General features: G+C 42.6%; 1 protein-coding gene across 1 annotated transcript in view; it reads left to right on the top strand.

Annotated features, from left to right (window-relative positions):
* The window catches only part of LOC127395816 (ephrin type-B receptor 5-like), an 81,520-nt gene that overhangs the window by 23,733 nt on the left and 35,742 nt on the right, over positions 1-22,045 (top strand). The window contains exons 2-4 of the mRNA XM_051643227.1: positions 915-1,115; positions 14,880-14,944; positions 19,369-20,059. Coding sequence (XP_051499187.1) covers positions 1,022-1,115; positions 14,880-14,944; positions 19,369-20,059 — 850 coding nt within the window. The 5' untranslated portion in view covers positions 915-1,021. The remainder of the gene's footprint in view (positions 1-914; positions 1,116-14,879; positions 14,945-19,368; positions 20,060-22,045) is intronic.

Below are 22,045 nucleotides of genomic sequence, written 5' to 3'. Positions count from 1 at the left end.
ACCTAAAGAAAAAAAACATGCTGGCTTTTTGCATGTAACCTACATATCAGCGTGGTATTTCTCTGGTGCACTGAGAATTGGGCACATGGAGTTAGAAATACCGTGCTTAGCAAAACTACTGTGCTGGATTGCTCTAATGCAGTGCTGGATTGGGCTACATGTTGCTCCCTGACGGTGAGATAAGCCTTTATGTCAGGTTCTTAATGGTGATGGTGGAGTTTGGTTTGTTTGAACTTTTTCCCAATTAAGAGAATAAATTTGTACTGGTGTGCTTTTCCTCTCTGTAATGCAGGCTCCCTTTTTGACCTTAAATATCACATTTTATTCCTCACCTACAACATATTAATGGGAAAAATGCAATCTAGTTTCAGTACTGCTGGACAGTCATGCTTAAAGGGATAAAAGCCTGCTTCTGAATGTAGTTACAAATTTTTAGTTACAGATTTGTACTGCCAAAAATGGCAAAACTCTCCTGTCATGACTACTGCCCTGCAGAGTCCTGAAAAGGCAAAGCATAATTGCAAGAAAAAGAGTTTGGAAAGCATACAGGGGAAATGGAATGGCGACCTTCCAAGGGACATTATCAAAGTTGTGATGCATTAGGAGTTAAGTAAAAACACAACCTATATTGTGGGACAGATTAACACTGATTTGGGAACCCCACTGATACTGATGCCATGAATGTCTCAAAATCTATCTATACTGTCAGCATACAAAACAACTGGGAGTGAAGTCTTGATGGGTGGGAGGTGTGGGTATATGGTAAATACTGGGTCTTTGCTACCCATTTGCTACCTGTATTTCAGAAGTAGTAAATATGGAGTGGGCGTATAAAACCTGCCAGTTCTGTATTACTGTGACCTGATTTCTGTTTCCACTTTCTGTTTTTTCTTAACCGGTATTTCTGTGTGAAGTTCTCTGTTCTTTGATCTGGGAAGATATTAAAACACTCCAAGAAATCTCTGACCATTTCAAGGGAGTGGTGTGTGTTTTTTGGAGATGGTGGTATCAGAGAATCTTCATGGATTCTAATGCTGGCATCAGTGCAAGAAGAGTGGCAGGAATGAGTTGGCTCTGTATGGTCTGCTTCTTTCATCTAGTCACCTCCCTAGAAGGTAAGAAAAGATTTTATATAATACAACAACTTCACAAAGTTTTCTCTAGATAAAAATAAAAAAGTGTGCTTTCCACTGTGCTGATCCTAATCCAGATGAGAATTAAGCACGTTTTTCTGTTTGATGGTTGATCACTATCTCATGAGATGTAAAAAGATATTAGTATTGTTTCTGCTGGCACAGGAAAACTCTTTTATGAATGACCATCAATGAACATTTCTACTATCTCAGAAGTGACAGTCTCAAACAATTTTTTTTTTTTTTTTCTGGGAATAAGCTCCTTGTTTATGCTTTGCATGTATTTGATTCTTGTGTTCCTGTTCTTGCACCATGTTTGTTTTGTGAAACCATCTCTTAATGTTTATGCATGTGTGCTGCAGTTATAAATTTTTGTCTCTGCCATCTGAACAACTTGCTTCATATAACAAACATGGAGAGAATGCTTTGCATTAACAGGATGAGACAGTTTGTGTTGAGCCATCAGAAGAGAAGAGGGAAAGTGTAGTGAAGACAGGAAAGAGAAAAGGTGGGCAGGGGAAAAGAGAGGCCAAGAAAACAGGAGAAGAAAGAACAGATGATAGGAGGGAGGTTGATGAGAGCAGGAGATAAGATGAGAGCTATGGGAGAGAGTTAGAAAAGGGCAGAAGTACTGTAAACAATTCTCTTGTTTGTTCCAAGAAATATCCTTGCAGTTACATGTGCTCAATGTACTGCACTGTTTTGTGATGAATGTTTATCTTTTGCATGTGTGAAAGCCTCTGAAAAAGGCAAGGAGAGAGAGAGGAAACCAAAGAGAGACAAGGAAGGAAAGACCTAGAGGGAGGGTTAGGAGAATAGAGAGAGATCTAAGAAAAAGAGTGTGGAGGCTGGGAAGAGAAAATACTGTTTTTTTCTTATTATTAGTGAGAGGAAAGCTGGCTAAGGCGTCCTTCTTTTAAGAGGATGGGGATGGAGTGGGAAGGAGTTCAGAGAGGAAATAATTGATTTAAGATTATAAAAGGAATTCTTCAGTCTCTGCAACTGTTGTTTTAAAAATGATGTTACAAAGTACAATGTTATTCCTTATTGTAACTGGTAGAGGACCTGAGATAGAACAGGGAGAGAAAAAGACAATTTTCTGCAAAGTCAGTAATGCCTGTAAGAACTGACATTTTTGGAATTCAGTGGTCACTCCTGTAAGTTTGTAGAGATAAAAAAATTTAGAAAACACTGTGTGATACAGCTTCACAGATCACATGGTTGAATTGTCTAGATTAATTTAGGACAGTAAATTCTGCCTGTGGAGGGGAAGCCCATGAGCTGAATTTCAACTCTCAATTCAGAGTCAGGGGAGACAGCACCTTGCATTGTGACTGTACTACATTGTCATAGGACTGCAGTCCAAAGATTATTTGCATCTCAGAGGTAAGTATTTTTATTGTGGTCAAGAGGCAAAGACAAATTATGCATTAGGAGAAGGAATATCTGATAATAACTGTGTAGAAAGCTTTGCTTTCCTATAGAGCTGTACATAAAGAAGAAAAGAGACACACAACCATTTTGTTAACTCATTAATTAATTTGAAAACTATATGGAATATCCAGTTTGGTCTTTAATTTTTGTAAGATTTTTTGGGAGTTTTATATTGTATTCAAAACACATCTCAGTTCTAACTGAAGAGGACTAAGTGAGTGGGAGAATCAATCAAGGTATTTTTTCTTCCAACTGTCGCTCAGGCATTTGAGTTAAACAGTCTGAATGTAAATCACTTTTTGTTTCAAACTAAATGTTGATGGAAAATTTCTAAGGGAAAACCAATACCAATAAATACTTAATGTAAATGCTTAAGAAGGAGAAGCTGTAGAGAAGGGAAGAAAATTAGCCAAAGTATTAAAACCATATTTCTATGCATTATGAAGAGAGCAAATATTTTATGCAGAATGCTTTGCAGCCATAAGACAGTACCCTTTTCCAGGACCTAGTGGGACTTTAAACCCTTTCATGACTCAGAAGTAAAGAAAAATTAAATGAAAAGCTATTTAAAATCTTTCTGTTGTTATTGTTATTTTTAATGCATAAGAAAGAATTATTATGCTGAACTTAATTGATAGAGATCTAGTATTTGGACATGCTGATTTCACTAGTAATGAGCATGTCTTTCCAAAATTTTCCAGACACAATTTCTAGACTAGAAAAAAACCTGCATGGGAAGCAGGAGGGAAAAGAGTTTTGGAAACAGGTTATATTTGTGAACTTGTTATTTCAGATGTAGAAAAGAAAACCAAATTGCACAAAAATTTTCATCAAGTTTGAATTTCCCAATGTTTATAGCTCTGCAAGAGTTTTCAAGGTTTTAGTTTGGGAAGCATCATTTTTGAGCTACATGCTGGGTGAAAAAACAGATTTTTTCCTTTTTCTGAAAAAAAGTAAAGAAATACACAAATTTTGTTTCTGTGAGTATGTAATTACTGCCTGCAGTTTATCATTTAACGTTTTTGTAGTTAGTGAAGTTAGTGAAGCATAGAATTTAAGAATGCCTTATGGGCTACCATAAAAATAGCAGAGAGCAAGTGATAACTTGTTAATGGAATAGCTCTTACTAGGGCCCAGAGTTGAATTTGCTGTGGAATGTTTGGTTTTGTTTTACTGAGTTATAAATGTTTACAGCTGTAAACACAAGCAGAGTTCATTTTGCAGAATTCACTAAATGAGTTTCAAAGGAATGATGTGTTCTGCATGTGTGTGACTGCATTTATTTTACAATAAACTCTCCAGCCTGCAGAATGACTGGACCACCTTTCTAAGTATCTTCCCAAAGTTCAAGATGTAGAGAGAATGGATAATCCTTCTGCTTTGGCAGAAACTTTTTGCATTGAAAGTGTCTGCTTGGTAAAAAGGCGTACCCAAGAAAAAGGTTGTGAGGTTGGGCATTCTTACTTCATGTTTTTCCCCTGTCCTATTAACTGGTTTTCATCTTGTGTTATTGAAAATAATGTATTGATTGCTCAAATTGACTTGACTTTGAAGTGGAGGAAAACTATACATTCCTCAAAGGTAATCTTCAGAGTAAAAAAATACCATTGCCTTTTGTTTTATTATATATGAAGAAAGATTTAAATTGATGTTATTTTACCTCAGGGGGAAAAAGGAAAATTAACTTTTTACTTCAGTTGCTCATGATTCACATGAGTTATTAAAATCCTAGCAGAGATTTTCTCTTATGGTCTTTCCATATGGTTCTTTCCTGACATCTCCCTGCCTGCCAAAATGTTTGTTGTGTGCTTGGAAAGCCAGGGCAGAGTGATGTCCTGTTGTAGACATTCAGAAGGTGAATAGGACTGGGCTGGATGTGCTGCTTGTTTGTAAGGGGAGGAGTGTCTGGGTTATCCCATTGGTCTGTCTCAGCAGCTCTTCTGGATTTGTAAAGATAAAAATGTGCAGTAATTTATAAAGCTTAAAAGCTGTGTTACCTTGCAAATAGCTGTGTATATCCCTATCCTAGACAATTTGGCTGTCATTTCTTTCACGGAGGGTACATAACTCCCAATTGGGGTGCAAGAAATTCCTCCATGAGGATTCAGTGTTCATGCTTTAGTGCTCCTGGGTTAAGTGGCAGCTGGATTTTACTTTTGCTCCAGGGGAAATAACCAGTGTAGGGTCTTTTCCTCCTTTCTCTCAAGAACTTGCATCAGAACTTTAGTTTCCCCTTTCTGCTGGCAGTGCTGGATTCTCTGCTCGTGACAGTGAGCTGTGTCAGGGTGGCCTGGGCTGTGGTGTCTCAGCCCAGCAAGAAGCTCTGAGGGAAGGCCTCATACATGAGGGCTCACGGACAGGGAAGAATCATACAAGGCAACTGAAGCTGTTGTTCTGGCTTTTCTAATGTCTTGTACAGGCTTGTGAGGCACAGTGGCCTCACCCAGCCCTGTGACACAGCCCCAGGTGCTTTTCCAGTCTCACACAGGTCCCTTGGCATCACACTACCAGGGCTGGCACAGGGGTCATGCCTGGTTAGGAGCTCGTAGAGGCTGCAGATAGGAGGGGCATTGCTAAGGTAATACATGCTGAGCCTGTGCATGCTGTCTGAGGAGGGATTAGGGTTCAGGAGTGCAGCCCACTGCTCATGCCATCTTGCTGTGACATGCAGAGGTATTTGTGCAGGTGAGTTGGAACAAGGCTACAGGAGGTATGGTTTCTGCAAAGGATCCTGGTGGAAGCTCTGAGAGGCAAGTGCTAACATTAGGTTGTCAGGATAGCATTTTTCCACCCTGAAGAAGCACAGCTTGAAAAACTCTCAAAAGAAAAGCTTCACGTTTAGAACCAGACCATGGAATTCAAGCCTGGTTCCTTTTTGGGACTGGGGCCTCAGCTGGTGCAGAATCAGAGAACAGCAGCCGCAGTGGCTGTCTCTCATGCACACAGAGCTGCCTAGATGAGGCTGGAATGGTTTGTTGGCAGTTTTTGCTGGGGGAGTTGGGGTTGTTCAGCCTGGAGAAGAAAAGGCTCCAGGGAGACCTCACAGCGGCCTTCCAGTACCTGAAGGGGCTACAGGAAAGCTGGGGAGGGGCTTTTTACAAGGGCTTGTAGTGACAGGACAAGGGGCAGTGGATTAAAACTGGAAGAGGGGAGATTTAGGTTAGGACACTTCCCTGGCAGTGTTCAAGACCAGGTTAGATGAGGCTCTGAACAATCTGGTCTAGTGGGAGGTGTCCCTGCCCATGCAGGGTGTTTGGAACTAGATGAACTTTAAGGTCCCTTCCAGGTCAAATCATTCTATGATTCTATGATGACAGCTCTGGTGTTCTGATAGTGTAAGCATTTTGCTCTGACATGGCAAATAGTTAAATCATATACTTCATGGAACTCACTAATCAGCTATCCTATTGGCTCCCAACAGCTTTTTTTTTATTATTAATTGCATGTGAGTACTGAAGTACTACAGGAGCGTTCATTGCAGGAATTACTTCAAAATACAGATTTATCCAAGAAAAAAATCTAACTATTTTTTCTCATATAGATGGGTCTTGAATATTTTATAACTCTGTAGCTTGTTTGTTTTCCTACTAAGTCATAGCTGAACTGTAAAAAAGACATTTTCTGTTAAAAAAATAGCAGCAGTCTTCGTATTGAAGAACAAGGGGGATTTTTTTGCTTTTTTGTTTGGTTTATTGTTTCATCAACTCATTCTTGAAAAATAGAATACTTGTTACAGTTGCATATATTGCTATATTATTTACTTCACTGCAATAGTTGCTTAGTTATGGAAGTTCTACTGTATTTAAGGCTTTCCAAAGGTTTCCCTGTATTCTGTCTCTAAGTGATAGCCCACATATATAAATATATAAATATATATTTGTTCAGCACTTTGACAAAAGGCTCATCTCCCCACAGTCAAAGGAGCACAGAGGAGCGATGAAAGGCAGGGGAACCCAAATAACCCAACAGATAAATAATGACCTTGTCCTAGGCACCTCCCAGGGCTATCACAGGAGCATAATCAGCCTTTGGGTGGAAATGGAACCCATTAAGATAAAGTCAATGGAAGTGCTCTCTGCTGGAACACCTTGCAGGTTTAGGGGGCGTTACTGCCAACAGGGATATGGGATGTAGGTAAGATGATTTGGGGCTTTTGCAAAGCTTACTGTGGGTTGTTCAGAGGAGGAACCATAGGTGGGGAAAGGGAGGAAGTTGAAAGGGACCTTAAAGATCATCAGGTTCTAACCTCCCTGCTGTGAGCAGGGACACTACACACTAGACCAGGCTGCACAAAGCCACATCCAACCTGGCCTTAAACACCTCCAGGAAGGGGGCTTCCACAGCCTCCCTAGGCAACCTATTCCAGCACCTTACAACCCTCATGGTGAAGAATTTCTTCCTGATGTCTAACCTAAATCCACTCTCTTTCAGTTTAAAACCATTACCCCTTATCCTATCACTACCCTCTCTGGTGAAAAGCCCCTTCCCAGCTTTCCTGAGTGGTCCACCTGTCAAATCCATGTCTTGTCAGTTTGGAGACCAGGATGTCAAGGATGAGAAAATAGACAATGGGCCAGTCATGTGTAAACAGGCTGTTGGTCAGTATGCCTATCAGGAGTTGAACCACAGGTCATAATAGCCATGTTTCAGTGCTGCGAACAACTACAGAGCTTGGAATAGAAGAAAATCAAGTGCCAGAAACTCAATTTGGACCATAGGTCATAGGATCTACGCATCTGTGATGTCAGCTACTGGAGCAAGTGAGCTGATATGAATGATGCTGTGATCTCTAATAAATACTAAGCCAGTCTTACTGGTTAGTAGACTAAGTGGGTTGGGAAGCCAGGGAGAGACCAGGGAGCGTGGGGGATGAATGAGACATCTGTACGTGTGTCTCTGTGAATGAGACAGCTGGGAGAACTATCTGCTGAGGTGGTCAGGATGTCTAGGCCAACTATTGGGGAGATCATAGGGTCTGGTAGTTCTCTGACACTCCTATTTGTGTGTTGTGTATCTCTGTGCAATGGGAAATGAGATGATCCAAGGGCCAGCTCCTGGATAGGCTGAGTATCTAAGACCAGTTACTGGAGATACCCATAGTGTGTGTATGGCATGAATTTGCATGGCAGTTCATGCAGTGAAGGCGTGCAGGCAGGCTAGGAGGGTAGCTAAACTGGAAGTCGTCACCCTCAGAGAGAAAATCCAACTATGGTGTCTACTCAGCCCTAACCACGGCCAAAAGGAATGTGGTCACCCAGACAGAACTACCTCGGGAACACAGTTGTCCAGGTCTCAGGCTGTGTGGAATGTTTGAGCCTGTCACTCATACCAGAGGGCAGCAGAGACAACACCTGTGTGAGCTCTGACCTGATGAATGATCTGCTCAGCCTGGTGGCAGAGCTTAAAGATGAAGTGAAATGATTAGAATTATCTGGGAATGTGAAAGATTGGTGGAGCCACACACCCTACCATCCTTGAGGAAAAGACAGCAGGTGGAGGCTCCACAAGAAGTAGAAGACCCCTGCCCTTTTGTCACCAGACAGAAGAAGGTGGCCTAAGAGGGTGGGAGGTGGGGGGAATGGAAACAGGTCCCTTCTCAGGGCAGCAAATTAATCCCGTCCCAACCTCCCTCACCTTCCCAGCTGTCCTTACACAACAAATATGGGGCTCTGGAACTAGAGAATCATGCAAATAAGGATGTTGATAAAGATCCATCCAGAGAGTTGCAAAGACAGTCAGCCCCACACATTAGAACTGTTTCTATTAAAAATAAAAGGAGGGTAATTGTCATAGGAGACTCCCTTCTGAGGTGAACAGAAAGTCCGATATGCCAGCCAGACCCATCCCACAGGAAAGTCTGCTGCCTCCTTGGAGCATGGGTTAGAGATGTGACCAGGAAACTTCCTGGTCTCGTACAGTCCTCCGATTACTACCCACTACTGGCCATGCAGGTGGGGAGTGATGAGGTTGCCAAGAGAAGTCCTAAGGCATTAAAAAGGGACTTCAAGGCACTGGGCCAATGGTTGCAGAATCAGGAGCGTAGGAGGTTTTTCCTCAGTCCCTTCAGTGGCAGGGAAGTATGCTGAAAGGAACAAGAAAACAGCTAATTAATGTGTGGCTCAGAGGCTGGTGCCATCAGTGGAATTTTGGTTTCTTTGTTCATGGGAATGTTTACACAGCACTGGGCCTGCTGGCAAAACACAGAGTAGAACTATGACCAATGGGGAAAAAGGATTCTTGGCCTTGAGTTGGTGGGGCTTATCAGTAGGGGTTTAAACTAGGTTTGAAGGGGGAAAGAGATAAAACCAGGCCCACTGGAGCTGAGCCTAGGGGTGACATGCCAAATTTGGGGGTGAAATTGATAGCCCAGCTCAAGTGTGTCTACACCAATACATGCAGCATAGGCAACATGAGGAACTGGAGGCCATTATTCAGCAGGATAGTGATCATGGAAACATGGTGGGATGACTCTTATGACTGGAATGCTGCAATGGATGGCAGGGAAGATGACTGGCCTGGCTGAACTGGAAGCTTTTGCTGGGATTCAGGAAAAAAAGGAGAGTTTACAACCTTCAGAAGAAGGGACAGGCAACTCAAGAAGAGTACAGGAATCCCAGCACGTCATACAGAAAGAAAATTAGAAAGGCAAAAGTCCAGCTACTGTCATAAGAGGCAATAACAAAAGATTTTACAAATAGAATGGAGAATGTCCATCCTTTATTGGATGTGGGGGGGAGCATTGCCACCACAGATGAGGAAGAGGCTGAGGAACTTAATGCCTTATTTGTCTCCATCTTTAATAGTCAAACCAGCTACCCACAGGGGATTCTGTCTCCTGAGCTGGAAGATAAGCATGGAGAGCAGAACAATCCCCACATAATCCAGCAGGAAGCAGTTAAGGACCTTCTATGGCACATGGACACTCACAAGTCTACAGGGCTGAATGGGATTCTCCTGAGAGAACTGAGGAAGCTGGCAGAGGAGCTTGCCAAGCCTCTCTCCACATTTAACAACAGTCCTGGTTAACAGGGGAGGTCCCAGATGACTAGAGGCTTGCCAGCATGATGCCCATTTACAAGAAGGGCCAGAAGGAGGACCTGGGGAATTACAGGCCTGTCAACCTGACCTTGCTACTGGGCAAAATCATGGAGAGGTTCATCTTGAGTGCACTCCCATGGCAACTGCAGGACAGCCAGGGGATCAGGCCCAGTCAGCATGGGTTCAGGAAAGGCAGGTCCCGCTTGACCAACCTGATTTCTTCTATGACCGGATGACCTGCCTACTAGATGAGGGGAAGGCTGTGAACATTGTCTATCTGAACTTCAGTAAAGCCTTTGACACTATCTCCTACAGCATTCTCCTAGAAAAGCTGGCAGATCATGAAATATATGTGTACTCTTGGCTGGGTAAAATATTGACTGGATGATCAAGGTCAGAGAGTTGTAGTGAACAAAGTTAAATCTAGTTGGTGGTCAGTCACCACTGGTGTCCCCCAGGACAGTTTTGGGGCAAGTCTTGCTCAATATCTTTATCAATTATCTAGATGAGAGGATTGAGTGCTTCCTCAGTAAGTTTGCATGCCAAACTGTCAGTAGTATTGATCTGCTCGAGGGTAGGAAGGCTGTGCAGAGGGACCTGGACAGGCTGAAATCATAGGCCGAGGCCAATTTTATGAGGTGTCTTGTCACAGTTGGTGGGTTTCTAGCAAGGTTAATCTTTCTTTACCCTAAAAGTCCACAGAGTCCTGCTTCTGTGGCAATGTGCAGTGAAAAAAGCTATGGCAAATGGCTTAGAGGAACCACATAACAAAAGCCTTATTGAGAGCTCACTATGCAGATGCTAATGGCAGGCAATCGCAAAGACATTAACTCACAGTAACAACTGCTTTGACCAGCAAATGGAGCAAACTCGAAATGGCTAGGAGTTTGTAGCACTTCAACCCTTAGGAGAAAAGGAAAAAGAAGAAAGAAAAGTAAAATGGAAAGACAGATGAGAAGATAGGACAGATACATCACCACCCCTTCTTTCTAGCAAGGTCTTTTCTCGGGGTGTCATCCTGCTCTGCAAGCCTATAGTCCTCGGGTACTGGTCTGCAGCTGGTGGGGTGACTAGGGTGTGTCTCACCGTAACCCCTTTTATAAGTTCTGTCCCCCAAAGACCATCTTCAGGGCGGCAACATGCTTTGCACCTGTGCAGTTCATTGTTCTGGAAGGTTCTGGGGTCTTATGGCAGTCTGACATTCCAGGGAGTTTTGGAACGGTGATGGGGGGGGTGGGCTTCTTCCAAGGGTCCAAGGCAAGCCCTGGTGGTCAGCACATGCACAGAGCAGCTGCTTGAACTTTACCAGGGGAGGCAGGCCAAAGAGTATAGTGCAAGAGTATAGCCCAAGAGATTGATTTGTGGTGTAAGTATAGAATAGCACTAGCATAAGTCATTGGAATTTTTTTCCCTTTCTGGCCTGCAAGGTCAGAGGACACTGAAACAACAGTGTAGTTAATTCTGAAGTTCGTTTTACAAAGGGTGTAACGAATCCATCTCAATCTGCTACAAAATATTATAATTTTTTTTTAGCTTAAGGAAGTGAAATACAGGAGACACTCATCAGCTTTTTTTTCTCGTATTTGAACTAAAATAACAGTCTCATTAAGAAATTGCAGTCTTACTCTTCAGAAATGTAAGATTAAAGCAAGAGTCATCAGAGAAGAATTTTCATTGTTTCGTGTGTTTAAAAGCCTCCAGATCGCTCAGATACCTTGATAATTCCTAATTTTTAATCCTAATGAGGCTCAACAAGGTTAATTGTAGGGTTGTGCACCTGGGGAGGAACAACCCCATGCACCAGTATAGGTTAGGAATGGACCTGCTGGAAAGCAGTTGAGATGAGAAGGATCTGGGAGTCCTGGTAGACAGAAACCATCCATGAGCCAGCATTTACCCTTGCTGCCGTTGGAATCCTGGGGTGCACGAGGAAGAGTGTGGCCAGTAGGTTGAGAGAGGTCATCCTTGCTCTCTACTCTGCCCTGGTGAGGCCACCTCTGGAATACTGCCTCCAGTTCTGGGCTCCCCAGTTCAAGAGAGACAGGGAACTACTAGAGAGAGTCCAGCAAAGGGTGACAAAGATGCCTGGGGGATTGGAGCATGTCTCTTACAAGGGAAAGCTGAGAGAGCTGGAACTCATTAGCCTCGAGAAGAGAAGGCTGAGGGGAGGACTAATTAATGCTTATCTATCTAGGCATCTCCTATCTAGTATCTAGTGTGTGCAAGGAAGATGGAGCCAGACTCTTTTCAGTAGTTCCAGTGACAGGACGAGGAGCAACAGGCACACAGGAAGTTCCATTTAAATATGAGGAAAAACTTCTTTACTATGACGTTGACAGAGCACTGGAACAGGCTGCCCAAAACCCACCTGGCTGCAGTCCTGGGTAATGTGCTCTAGGGGATCCTGCTTTAGTGGAAGGGTTGGAAGAGATGATCTCTAGAGGTTCCTTCCAACTCTTGACAATCCTGTGATTCTGTGATTGTTCTAGGGATAGGCTGAAGTGTTGTCTGTAGCAGCATCATGGAGTGTCCCAGGCCTGGGTCTGATCTGATCTTGCAAGACCATTGAGTTTGAGCAAGATAGTAAGGATGTAAACCATTTTTCTTCCAGGCTGGTAAATTCAGCTGAACAGATCATTGCTATCTGTGCTGAAGAGCAGCAGAATACTGGTCTGGCCCAGCACACCGTGTGCTACATCAGTACTAATAAAGTGGCAGTGAAGGCTTATACCTGTACACTGGTATGTAGTCATTCATACCTTTAAATTCTTAGCACAGTCATGGGTTTGACCCATGTCAATTAACCTTCTAAACCTTCTAAACCTTCTAGGTCAGAGGTTGGGATAGACCAAGGACCAATCTTGACAGATAGTTTGGATGTAGCCATGCATTTTTGTGAGGTGGGAGTTTTCAGCTATGTGAACAGAACTGCACCTGTTCTCCTCAGAATTGAAGAGCAGTCTAACTATATGATGAATGTACATGCAGCAAAAATGTCTGGGGATCTGATTCAAGGTATACAACCAATAGAACAGGGAGAAAAAGAAGAAAAATAGTGAGAGACTTATGGCTGTAAGTCACCAAATGAGATTTATGCACAAAACATTCTTGTGTACTTCTCTCATTTTTCTAATGCTGTGTGACTTAAAATATTTACTATGAGAGGGACAGTTCTGTCTGCTTCAGGCTGCCTGTATTTGTTTGCTTGTGAAATATTAATGTACTTGATAAAGATTATTTTGCTTGGTGGTGAGAAGCATTCTGGCGGGTATGCTTCCTGCTACTTGTGGCAGAGCCCAGGCTGCTGAGCAAGTGTCCTCTGTTTTCTCTCTCCTTTCTCACTTTTTATCTGGCTTTTCATGCCCTAATTAACTTTTCTCTATTTTATTTTTTCCTAGAGTTTCCATGGGGGTAGTTGGTAAATGGGAGACTCAGACCTGATTAGGAAAAAAAAAGTCATTTTTTTTGGTTGAAAAATGACCTTGTAGATTATTCCAGTATATCAAAGCCATGTTTGTGAACTCAGTGGCAAAGTAGTGACATGACAGAGGGCAACCCCTGTGCCGGACGGTGCAATTCAGGCAGTAATATGCATGGGGGAATGCCAAGTCCCTCTGCTGCCAGGACAGCCTAGAGGAAGGCTAGGTCTCAAAGAGGTGTAGGCCTTTCATAGATGTTTTGCCACTCAGAGGAGCCATCTGAGTTGAGCTTGAGTACTGAGGTGCTCGGTGTTTCCTGAGGTTGGTTAGGTATTTTTACTGGAGTTGTAATTTAGCTGTAACCAGTAGCTCTTTCTAGTTCTGCCAAGTCAGCTGAGATATTTTGCACTGTTTTTTGAAGCAAAGAACTGCATTGGCTCCTCAGGAATGCCTAAAAAATATATGCTCTCCTGTAGGAATATAGGTAACATCAGTCTGGGACACTGATGAAGCCTGAGTTCTGGATAAACAGGCTCACTTGATCACATCTGCTGTAGGATGAGTCTAGTCTTACCTTTCTGCTGATTAATGTGGAGTGAATTCCCAGGAGCACTGATAGGGATAATGAAGTCAGCAATCCATAAATTGGAAATACAAACTACTGAGGATCTGTCCTGCATAAAACGTAAGACAATCATATAATTAAACCTTTGCAAGAGGAATAATTAATCTTGTTTGTAAGTAAGTGGGATGTTGTTGTTGGGTTTTGGCTTTTGCTGATTATTTTTTGGCTTGATTTTAAACATAGCAACACAATAGAAAAATGAACATTAAAATAAGCAAACGAGAGATTGACTTTCCAGAGTTTAAGAAAAAGCAGTTGATTTTTACACTGTGTATCAGCACGTGAGTACCTATTTGATGGAGTAATCTTCTTCCCCTTTGTCCTCACTATAAGTGTACACAGAAGAGCATGCATGCTTGCATACCAGTAACTTCCGGGTGGTCTCAGACCTTCACATTAACTTCTGGAGAATACTGGCACAATCTCTTTAATGTTTGTACTTTAACAGAGAATAACATCTTCAAGAGCAGTGCAGTCTAGTACCTGTCCCCAGTGATAGATTCAGTAACAGTGGAAATGCAGACTAGTTGTGGGAATAAGCTAGGCCTGTGAAATTCTACAGATACTCTACTTCTGAGCAGTATAGTGTGAGAGATAATTTAATACTAATTTTCTGATTAAACTGGTACTCACACACAGGTCTGCAGCCTAATACCCAGCTCCAGAAAAAAGTAAATCCATTACAGGATGTGTTATCATCCCAAACTCCCACAGAAATTTTGTTCCAGAGCTGGAAACCAAAGTGTCTTAGCCTTGTGTCCAGTTTTATACCTGCAAAGAAGATGGGCAACCATGGTGCTGAGGAGACTGGCATGCATTCATGTAACTCATCTCTCTTGCCCACCCTTTCCTTGCCATAAAGAGAATGTCCTCATCTGTGCTGCTTATTATGATAACTCTGCCTCATGCTGTCAGTGTGCTTACACTTTGCCAGGGAAAGTTTCAGCTGGCCAGAATATTGCCGAGCAACTTGCTAACAAGGAGTTAGCATGATTATGTGTCTAGTGCCTCTTCCCCTGTATTGACCCTGCTTAATTTACTAGTATGGAAGCAGCCTGTCCTATCGCATCTCAAAACGAGAGTGTGTGGAAGCCCACTACAAGACATATTTTTGGGATTTTTTTCAGAGGCAATCTTGGTGAGGGACAGATAAGATTTTAGCCTGACTTGGAAAAGCACAAAATACTTTTTAATTTTTTTTTTCAATATATATTTTTTTAATATAAACAGAAATACTTCTGGATACAACTGGAGAGACCTCAGAGATTGGCTGGACCACCCACCCTTCGGATGGGGTAAGCATTTCCCTTGTCCTCTTCTTGACTGCCTCTCTGCTGGGAAAGCATGCATGCAGGTAATGAAGAAAGGGAAACTGGAACCAGTGAAACTTATTTTATATAATTTGTACATAAGAACAATTTGAACGCAGTACATTGTGCAAAGCCAGATTATTAAGAGAGTAGGATACTAGGTGGGATACTGTTGCAACCTCATTACCCTCTTCCCTCCACAATCCTTCAAAAATACATGAGGTCTCCAGCCATCTCCCTCCACACAGAACAGAACAGAAGAGAACAGAAGAGTAGAGTAGAATAGAATAACATGTTTCAGTTGGAAGGAACCTACAGTGATCATCTAGTCCAACTGCCTGAGCACTTCAGGCTGACCAAAAGTTAAAGCATGCTTTTAAGGGCATTGTCCAAATGCCTCTTAAACACTCACAGGGATTGACCTCTAGAGGAAGCCTGTTCAAGTGTTTGATCACCCTCTCAGTAAAGACATGTTTCCTAACTCAAGTTCTGAACTTTCTCTGATGCAGCTTTAAACCACTCCCACATGTCCTGTCACTGAATAGCAGGGAGGTGAGATCATCACTTCCCTCTCCACTTCTTCGCCTCAGGAAGCTGTAGAGGGCATTGAGGTCACCCTTCAGCCTCCTTTTGTCCAAACTCGACAAACCCAAAGTCCTCAGTTGCTCTTCATAGGACATGCCTTCCAGCCCTGTCTCCAGCATTGTTGACCTTCTCTGGACACATTCAAGGACCTTCACATCCTTTTTAAAGTGTGGGCCCCAGAACTGCACATAGTACATGATGTGAGGCCATGCCAGAGTGCTGAATACAGCCACACAACTGCCTCTTTTGACTGGCTGGCTGTACTGTGTTTGATGCACCTGAGGATGTGCTTTACCCTCCTGACTGTCAGGGCACACTGCTGGCTCCTATTCAGCCTATGATCAACCAGCACCCCTAGATCCCTTTCTGCAGAGCTGCTCTTCAGCCACTGTCCCATGCTATACTTGTGTCCTACATTCCCCTGTCCCAGGTGCAGAATCCAGCATTTGTTAAATTTCAGCTATTGATGATTGCCCAATGCTCCAGTCTATCTAGATTACTCAAGACTTCCTCAAAGTATATTGAACAGATATGGCCCTAGAATTGAGCCATGAGGAACACTGCTGATGACTGGTCACCAGCCAGATGTGGCCCCATTCACTACAAACTTTTGAGCCCTAGCATTCACCCAGCACTCCATGTACCTGCTCATCCCACAGTTGGACAATTTTTCCAGAAGGATGCTATGAGTGACAGTATCAGTAACCTTCCTAAAGTCCAGAAAATCTATATCCATCACCTTCCCTTCATCCACTAGGTGGGTGACATTATCGTGGAAGGGTATCAAATCAGATGGACAGGACTTTCCCTTTGTGAATTCATATTGACTGTCCCTAATGATTGCATTAATCTTTAAATGCCTCTCAGTAGTACACAGTATAGTCTTCTCCATAATTTTCCAGGTACTGAGGTTAGATGAACAGGTCTGGAGTTTCCTGGGTCTTCCCTCCCTCCTTGTAAACTGGAATAACATTACCTAGTTTCGAGTAAGTAGGGACCCAGACCCAGACTTTTGGAAGGTGATGGATAGGGGTACTGCTGTATCATCCACTACTCTTTCAGTACTCTTGGATTAATCCCATCAGACCTCCTGGACTTGTGAACAATCCACTGGTTCCTTATGATTTCAGTACCCAAAAATGGAAATTCACTGCTCCTGCATTCGTGGTCCTCTGACTCAGGGGACTGGGTAGCCCAAGGTCTATCAGAATTATTGTAGAAAAAAAAACATTGAATGCCTCTGCTTTTTCATCATCCCTATTAGTCAGGTGACCATCCTAAACAAGTATAAGTCCAATGTTATCTTTAGATGCTATTAATGTGCTTTAAAAAGCCTTTCTTCTTGTCTGACTCAACACTGGCCAGTTTCAATTCTAATTGAGCTTTGGCCTTTGTTGTATTTTCCCTGCATATACGAACTACAGCTCTGTAATCATAGAATCACAGAATTGTTCTCTGAAGCCTGACTTTGCATCCAAATATGACACAATTTCTTTTCCCTCTTGAGCTCCACGAGGAGTTCCCTGTTTGGCCAAGATGGTCTTTTGCCCACTTGGTTGACTTCTAGCATGTTGGGATTGCCTGCTCCTGTGCTTTTAAAATGTGGTTCTTAAAAATTGTCCAGTACTAATTGACTCCTAAGCCATCAAAAGCAAATTCCCAGAGGACATGGCTAAATAGCTTCTTGAATAGCTTAAAGTTTACTCTTTTGAAATCCAGGGTAGAAACTCTGCTCTCCTTTTTTCTAATTACACTGAAAACTTTTAACTCAGCTATATCATGATCACTTTAGCCAAGGCACCTACCATCACATCTTTCACGAGTCCTTCTCTATTCACAAACAGCAAGTCTAGGAGGATGCCTTTCATAGCTGGCTCACTGAGTACTTGTGACAGGAGTTTTTTTCTTCCTCGAACTTCAGGAGTTTCACAGACTTGCTTATCACAGCAGTATGGTATTACCAGTTTATGTCTGGGAAGCTGAAATCTCCCATAAGGCTGCTGATCCAGAGATTTCTCCTAATTGCCTATAACATCAGTGTTTACATTGTGGCCAGACAATTCATAGCAGACACCCACTACAAACATGTCCTTTGTTTCTATCCCTCTAATCCTTACCCAGAGGCTCTCAACGACATAATCACTAACTTTATGGGCTGTACAGTCAAATCTCTCCAACATGTATGCTGCAACTCCTCTACCTCCCCTGCCCTGCTTGTCCTTTCTAAACAGCTTGTAGCCCTCCATCCCATCACTCCAGTGGTGGCACTTATTCTACCAAGTCTCACTAATACCAATGATATTATAGCTCTGGGAAGTGACCAACGTTTCAATTTCATCCTGTTTTTTTTCTCATACTGCATGCATTAGTGTACAAGCATTTGAGATATTCCCCTGAGCCCTCCATGCTCCCAGGAGAGGTATAAGTGTTCCTGTTAGCATTGCCATCCTCAGGCAAAGCCAACCCCTGGCTTACTTTCAGCTCTCCTGTTGGTATCTCCTTCTGCCATCAAGTCTAGATTAAAGCCCTCTCAGTCAGTGCCACCAGCTTACAAGCAAAAATGTGTTTCTTCCATTGAGACAGCTGCATCCCATCAGATTCCAGCATACCTGTGCCTTGAAGACCCTTCCATGATAGCCATGAAAAATAAGAATAAAAATAAATGTAATGTAAAAATAACCATGAAAACTAAAAGATTTGACAGAGGCACCAGTTCTGAAGCCAGATATTGATACCTTGGGATCACCTGCTTCTACCAAAGTCCCACTCTGTTACTTGGAGGATTGAAGAAAAAACTAACTGCTCCTTAATTTTTTAGTGTTCTTTTCAGGACTCTGAAACCTTTTCTGATCAACCCTAGACTTTTTGATGCAACATCATTAGTATACACGTGAAAGAGTAGGAGCCAATAATAGTCTGGAGGCCATAATAAGCTCTTCCATCTCTGGTGACATCACTAATCTAGGCCCCACGAAAGCAAAAAACTCCCTGAAAAGAGGATCCAGTCTGCAAACAAGTGTTTCCATTTCACACAGGAGGGAGTCACCAATGACCATAACTTGCTGTTGTTTCTTCTCAACACTGGTCTTAATGCAGGTCTTGCTGTGAGAAGTTAGTCAAACTGACCTTGGCAACAGTGCCTGCACAAGTTCCTTCTCTTCTATCTCATAATGCGCTTTGTCTATCATACCCAGAGCCTCATACCTATTCTGTAAAACTAGTTGAGAGAGTAAGGAGGGGTTTATCTTATAGTTCTGCACAGTAACTTGCTTCCACCCCTCTCTGTCCCTCCCATGTGCCTTCCTCCTGGCACAAACCAGATCCTGGACTTGCCCCTGTAGTGGCCATTTTCAGTTGGCTTGTGTGCATCAGAGATGGCAGAGCACAGCTCCAATTGTGATAAAGTGAGTAGAAAGGACTTCTGCTTTAATGTTTTCTCCAAGGAACAGTATCTTGTTTCTCTGTCTCATTTATTTGTGTTGTGTGTCTGGTCTCTGGAGAAAAGGATGGGGAAATAGGAGGGAAGAAAGTGTAACTCTCTGTTTTTAAGATTCTCAATGTGACAGGTTTGCATGAATTATGTTTTCTGTCACAGCATTTCTTACTTGCAGGCTTTAACAGCTCTTCTTTATAGGGTCATACTTTGTCCTGTCCAGAGCACTGTGTTGCACATGCCATCAGCAGGTTCAGGTCTTGTTATAGACGTGGCAGGGAGAAGGGAAGGAATGAGGAAGGTCTGTCCTTTATATTTGGTGCAGTTGAACACTGAATCAAATTTTTTTTTCACTATTTCTTCTTGCCTTTCTCTCCCCTGTCCATTACAGTGGGATGAGGTAAGTGTCCTGGATGACAAGAAGCGCCTGATCCGAACCTTTGAAGTCTGTAATGTGGCTGAACCCGGTCAGAATAACTGGTTGCGTACTCACTTCATAGAGCGACGTGGAGCCCACCGGGTCCATGTCCGCCTCCGTTTCTCAGTGAGAGACTGTGCCAGCATGCGCACTGTGGCCTCTTCTTGCAAGGAGACTTTCACACTCTACTACCACCAGGCTGACATAGCCTCTCAGGAGCTGCCAGAGTGGCGTGAGGGCCCTTGGACCAAAGTGGATACTATCGCAGCTGATGAAAGTTTTTCCCAGGTGGACAGCACTGGGAAGGTGGTAAAGATGAATGTTAAAGTACGTAGCTTTGGGCCACTTACCAAGCATGGCTTCTATGTGGCCTTCCAAGACTCAGGAGCCTGCATGTCCCTGGTGGCAGTCCAGGTCTTTTTCTACAAGTGCCCAGCTGTGGTGAAAGGATTTGCCTCCTTCCCTGAAACTTTTGCTGGAGGTGAGAGAACCTCACTGGTGGAGTCATCAGGGACATGTGTACCAAATGCTGAAGAGACAAGCATGACTGGGTCTTCAGGTGTTCGGTTGCACTGCAATGGAGAAGGGGAATGGATGGTGGCTATTGGACGATGCACCTGCAAGGCTGGCTACCAGCCTGTCGATGATGAACGAGCCTGCCAAGGTGAGAGATCTTTTTTCCCTACTTCTTAAGGCAACCACTTCTTTGTTGGTTCTCTGTATTAGTAGTATTTGGCATTTGCCAAAAGGTCATAGAGCTGTGAGATTAAATTGTTTCTCACAGAGAACTCTCACTAGCAGCCTCTTCTGACCCTTTTAGTTCCTCAGACTAGAGTTGGAGTGACCACTTCCTCATGCTAAGAATATGACTGGAAACTCCACTTAGGCCTTAGTTCAAGCTGCCACCAGAGACAGCCTGTTAGGCTACATGCTCAAATTTGGCAGGAGTTGTAACTAGCCAGCTCTAACACAGTTCTACTTCTTTACCAAGAAGTAATGGTGTTAGAGGCAAGATGCCACACATGGAGCAAAGCTGAGCCCAGAGGTAATGGACTCTACTATTCTGGACGCTTTTGCTAGTGCTTTTGGAAACAGCAATTTTAAAAAGAGGGGTAAATGGCAGCAGCCTGGTCATAGGACAGGAAACATGTAGCAGGGTTCTATGAGTGTGGCTTTATAAGAAAAAACAGTCATAGTGATATTATAATTACCTATAATGTGCTCTCCGCACTGGGGCTGATGGTATTTTCTGTTAAATGTTTGTAGGAGGAAGCAGAATATAATATATATCACCCAGTAATGGTATAGGGCCAAAATCTTGCCAAGTCTGAACACCCTGTGTAGTGTCATTACTGTTTTCCTGTCTCAAGCTTAAGACAGCCCCTTAGACCAAACTGCTTTTGTTGGTTATATGATTTTGTGTATAATGTTCTTCTGGTGCTTCCTTGGTTTTAATATGCATCTACTCAAGATCTCTCAGTTATGTATAATGTTGCTGCACTACACTTAGTGCTCTAAAAAATTAAATGTGACGTGGAACCGAGTTTGGGCTGCAGACACAATTTAATGTTGGATTGTAATTTTTTCAAATCAGAGTTTGACTGTGACATTGAGAGTACGAATATTCTGGGTAACACCAAGTTCAAGTGCAATGAATAGTTAATGGTTGTCAGCATGTTACCTTAAAATCCTGTTTGCAAAATAACTATTAAAATATAGTTCATTATGCTGGAGAGTTATAAAGCAGTTAATATTGGTAAGTGCTTTTTATTTGTTTAAGATTTGGGAATGGTTAAAATGTGTGCACCTTTTTATCCTGCTTACCCTGAAAGAAATTTAAATACATTCATATTGCACAGCTGCTGAGACAGAAAGCTCAGCTAGACATAGAGCAGCTTTATATGGCCCTAGCTTTGTTGTCTGCATCAGTAGCATGGCCAGTTCACAATCCAGGTAAACTTCCATTCAATAATTTAGTATCAGATAGTAGATTTAAGCACTCAAAAACACAGAAATTAGGCTTGCCAAATAAAATCAGGGATTTTTTTTTAAATCTGTCTTCCTTTTTTGGTAGCATTCAGTGAAAGCTGATACTCCCTTGCAGGCCTATTGTCACAGAAGCTGGACATAGATGAAAATGGTAAATATTTTAAGGAATAACTGAAATAATTACAGTCTATCAAACTACAAAACACTGTTCCCATCATTTACTTCCTGAGAGTCCATGAACAGCTTAGAACAGCTAAAGACAACCAAATAATGATGCTTAATGTTAGAAGGTATTTTTTTCTCCTCATGTTTCTCATGAACTCCTCTGGCTTGAGCACTATTTCTGATCTCTCTTGCTAACAATATGATGCTGTCCTTTCTGAATGGAGCCACGTTCAGCTCATGTAGTTTGTCCCCTTGCTTGGTGCTTTCCAGGAATTCTCTTCTGTTTGTTCTCCCTTTTTCCTAAGAACAGAAGTACACTGTGATGCAGAGTTTGCTACAGTGTTCTACAAGAAATACAGAACAAAAGCAATAGCCAAGGACAGATTTCCACTGCTGATCCTGCACAGAGCTCTTAATAAGGCTGAAGAGTGAATCAAGGATAAGAAGGAGAAGCAAGTTTCCTTCTTATACGTTAGTAGAGCAGTGTGTGGGCATT

Source organism: Apus apus, chromosome 1, assembly GCF_020740795.1.
Source record: "Apus apus isolate bApuApu2 chromosome 1, bApuApu2.pri.cur, whole genome shotgun sequence".
In the NCBI taxonomy this organism is placed as follows: Eukaryota; Metazoa; Chordata; class Aves; order Apodiformes; family Apodidae; genus Apus; species Apus apus.
The sequence above is the reverse complement of the archived record's forward strand: the minus strand, read 5'-3'. Positions and strand labels throughout refer to the sequence as shown.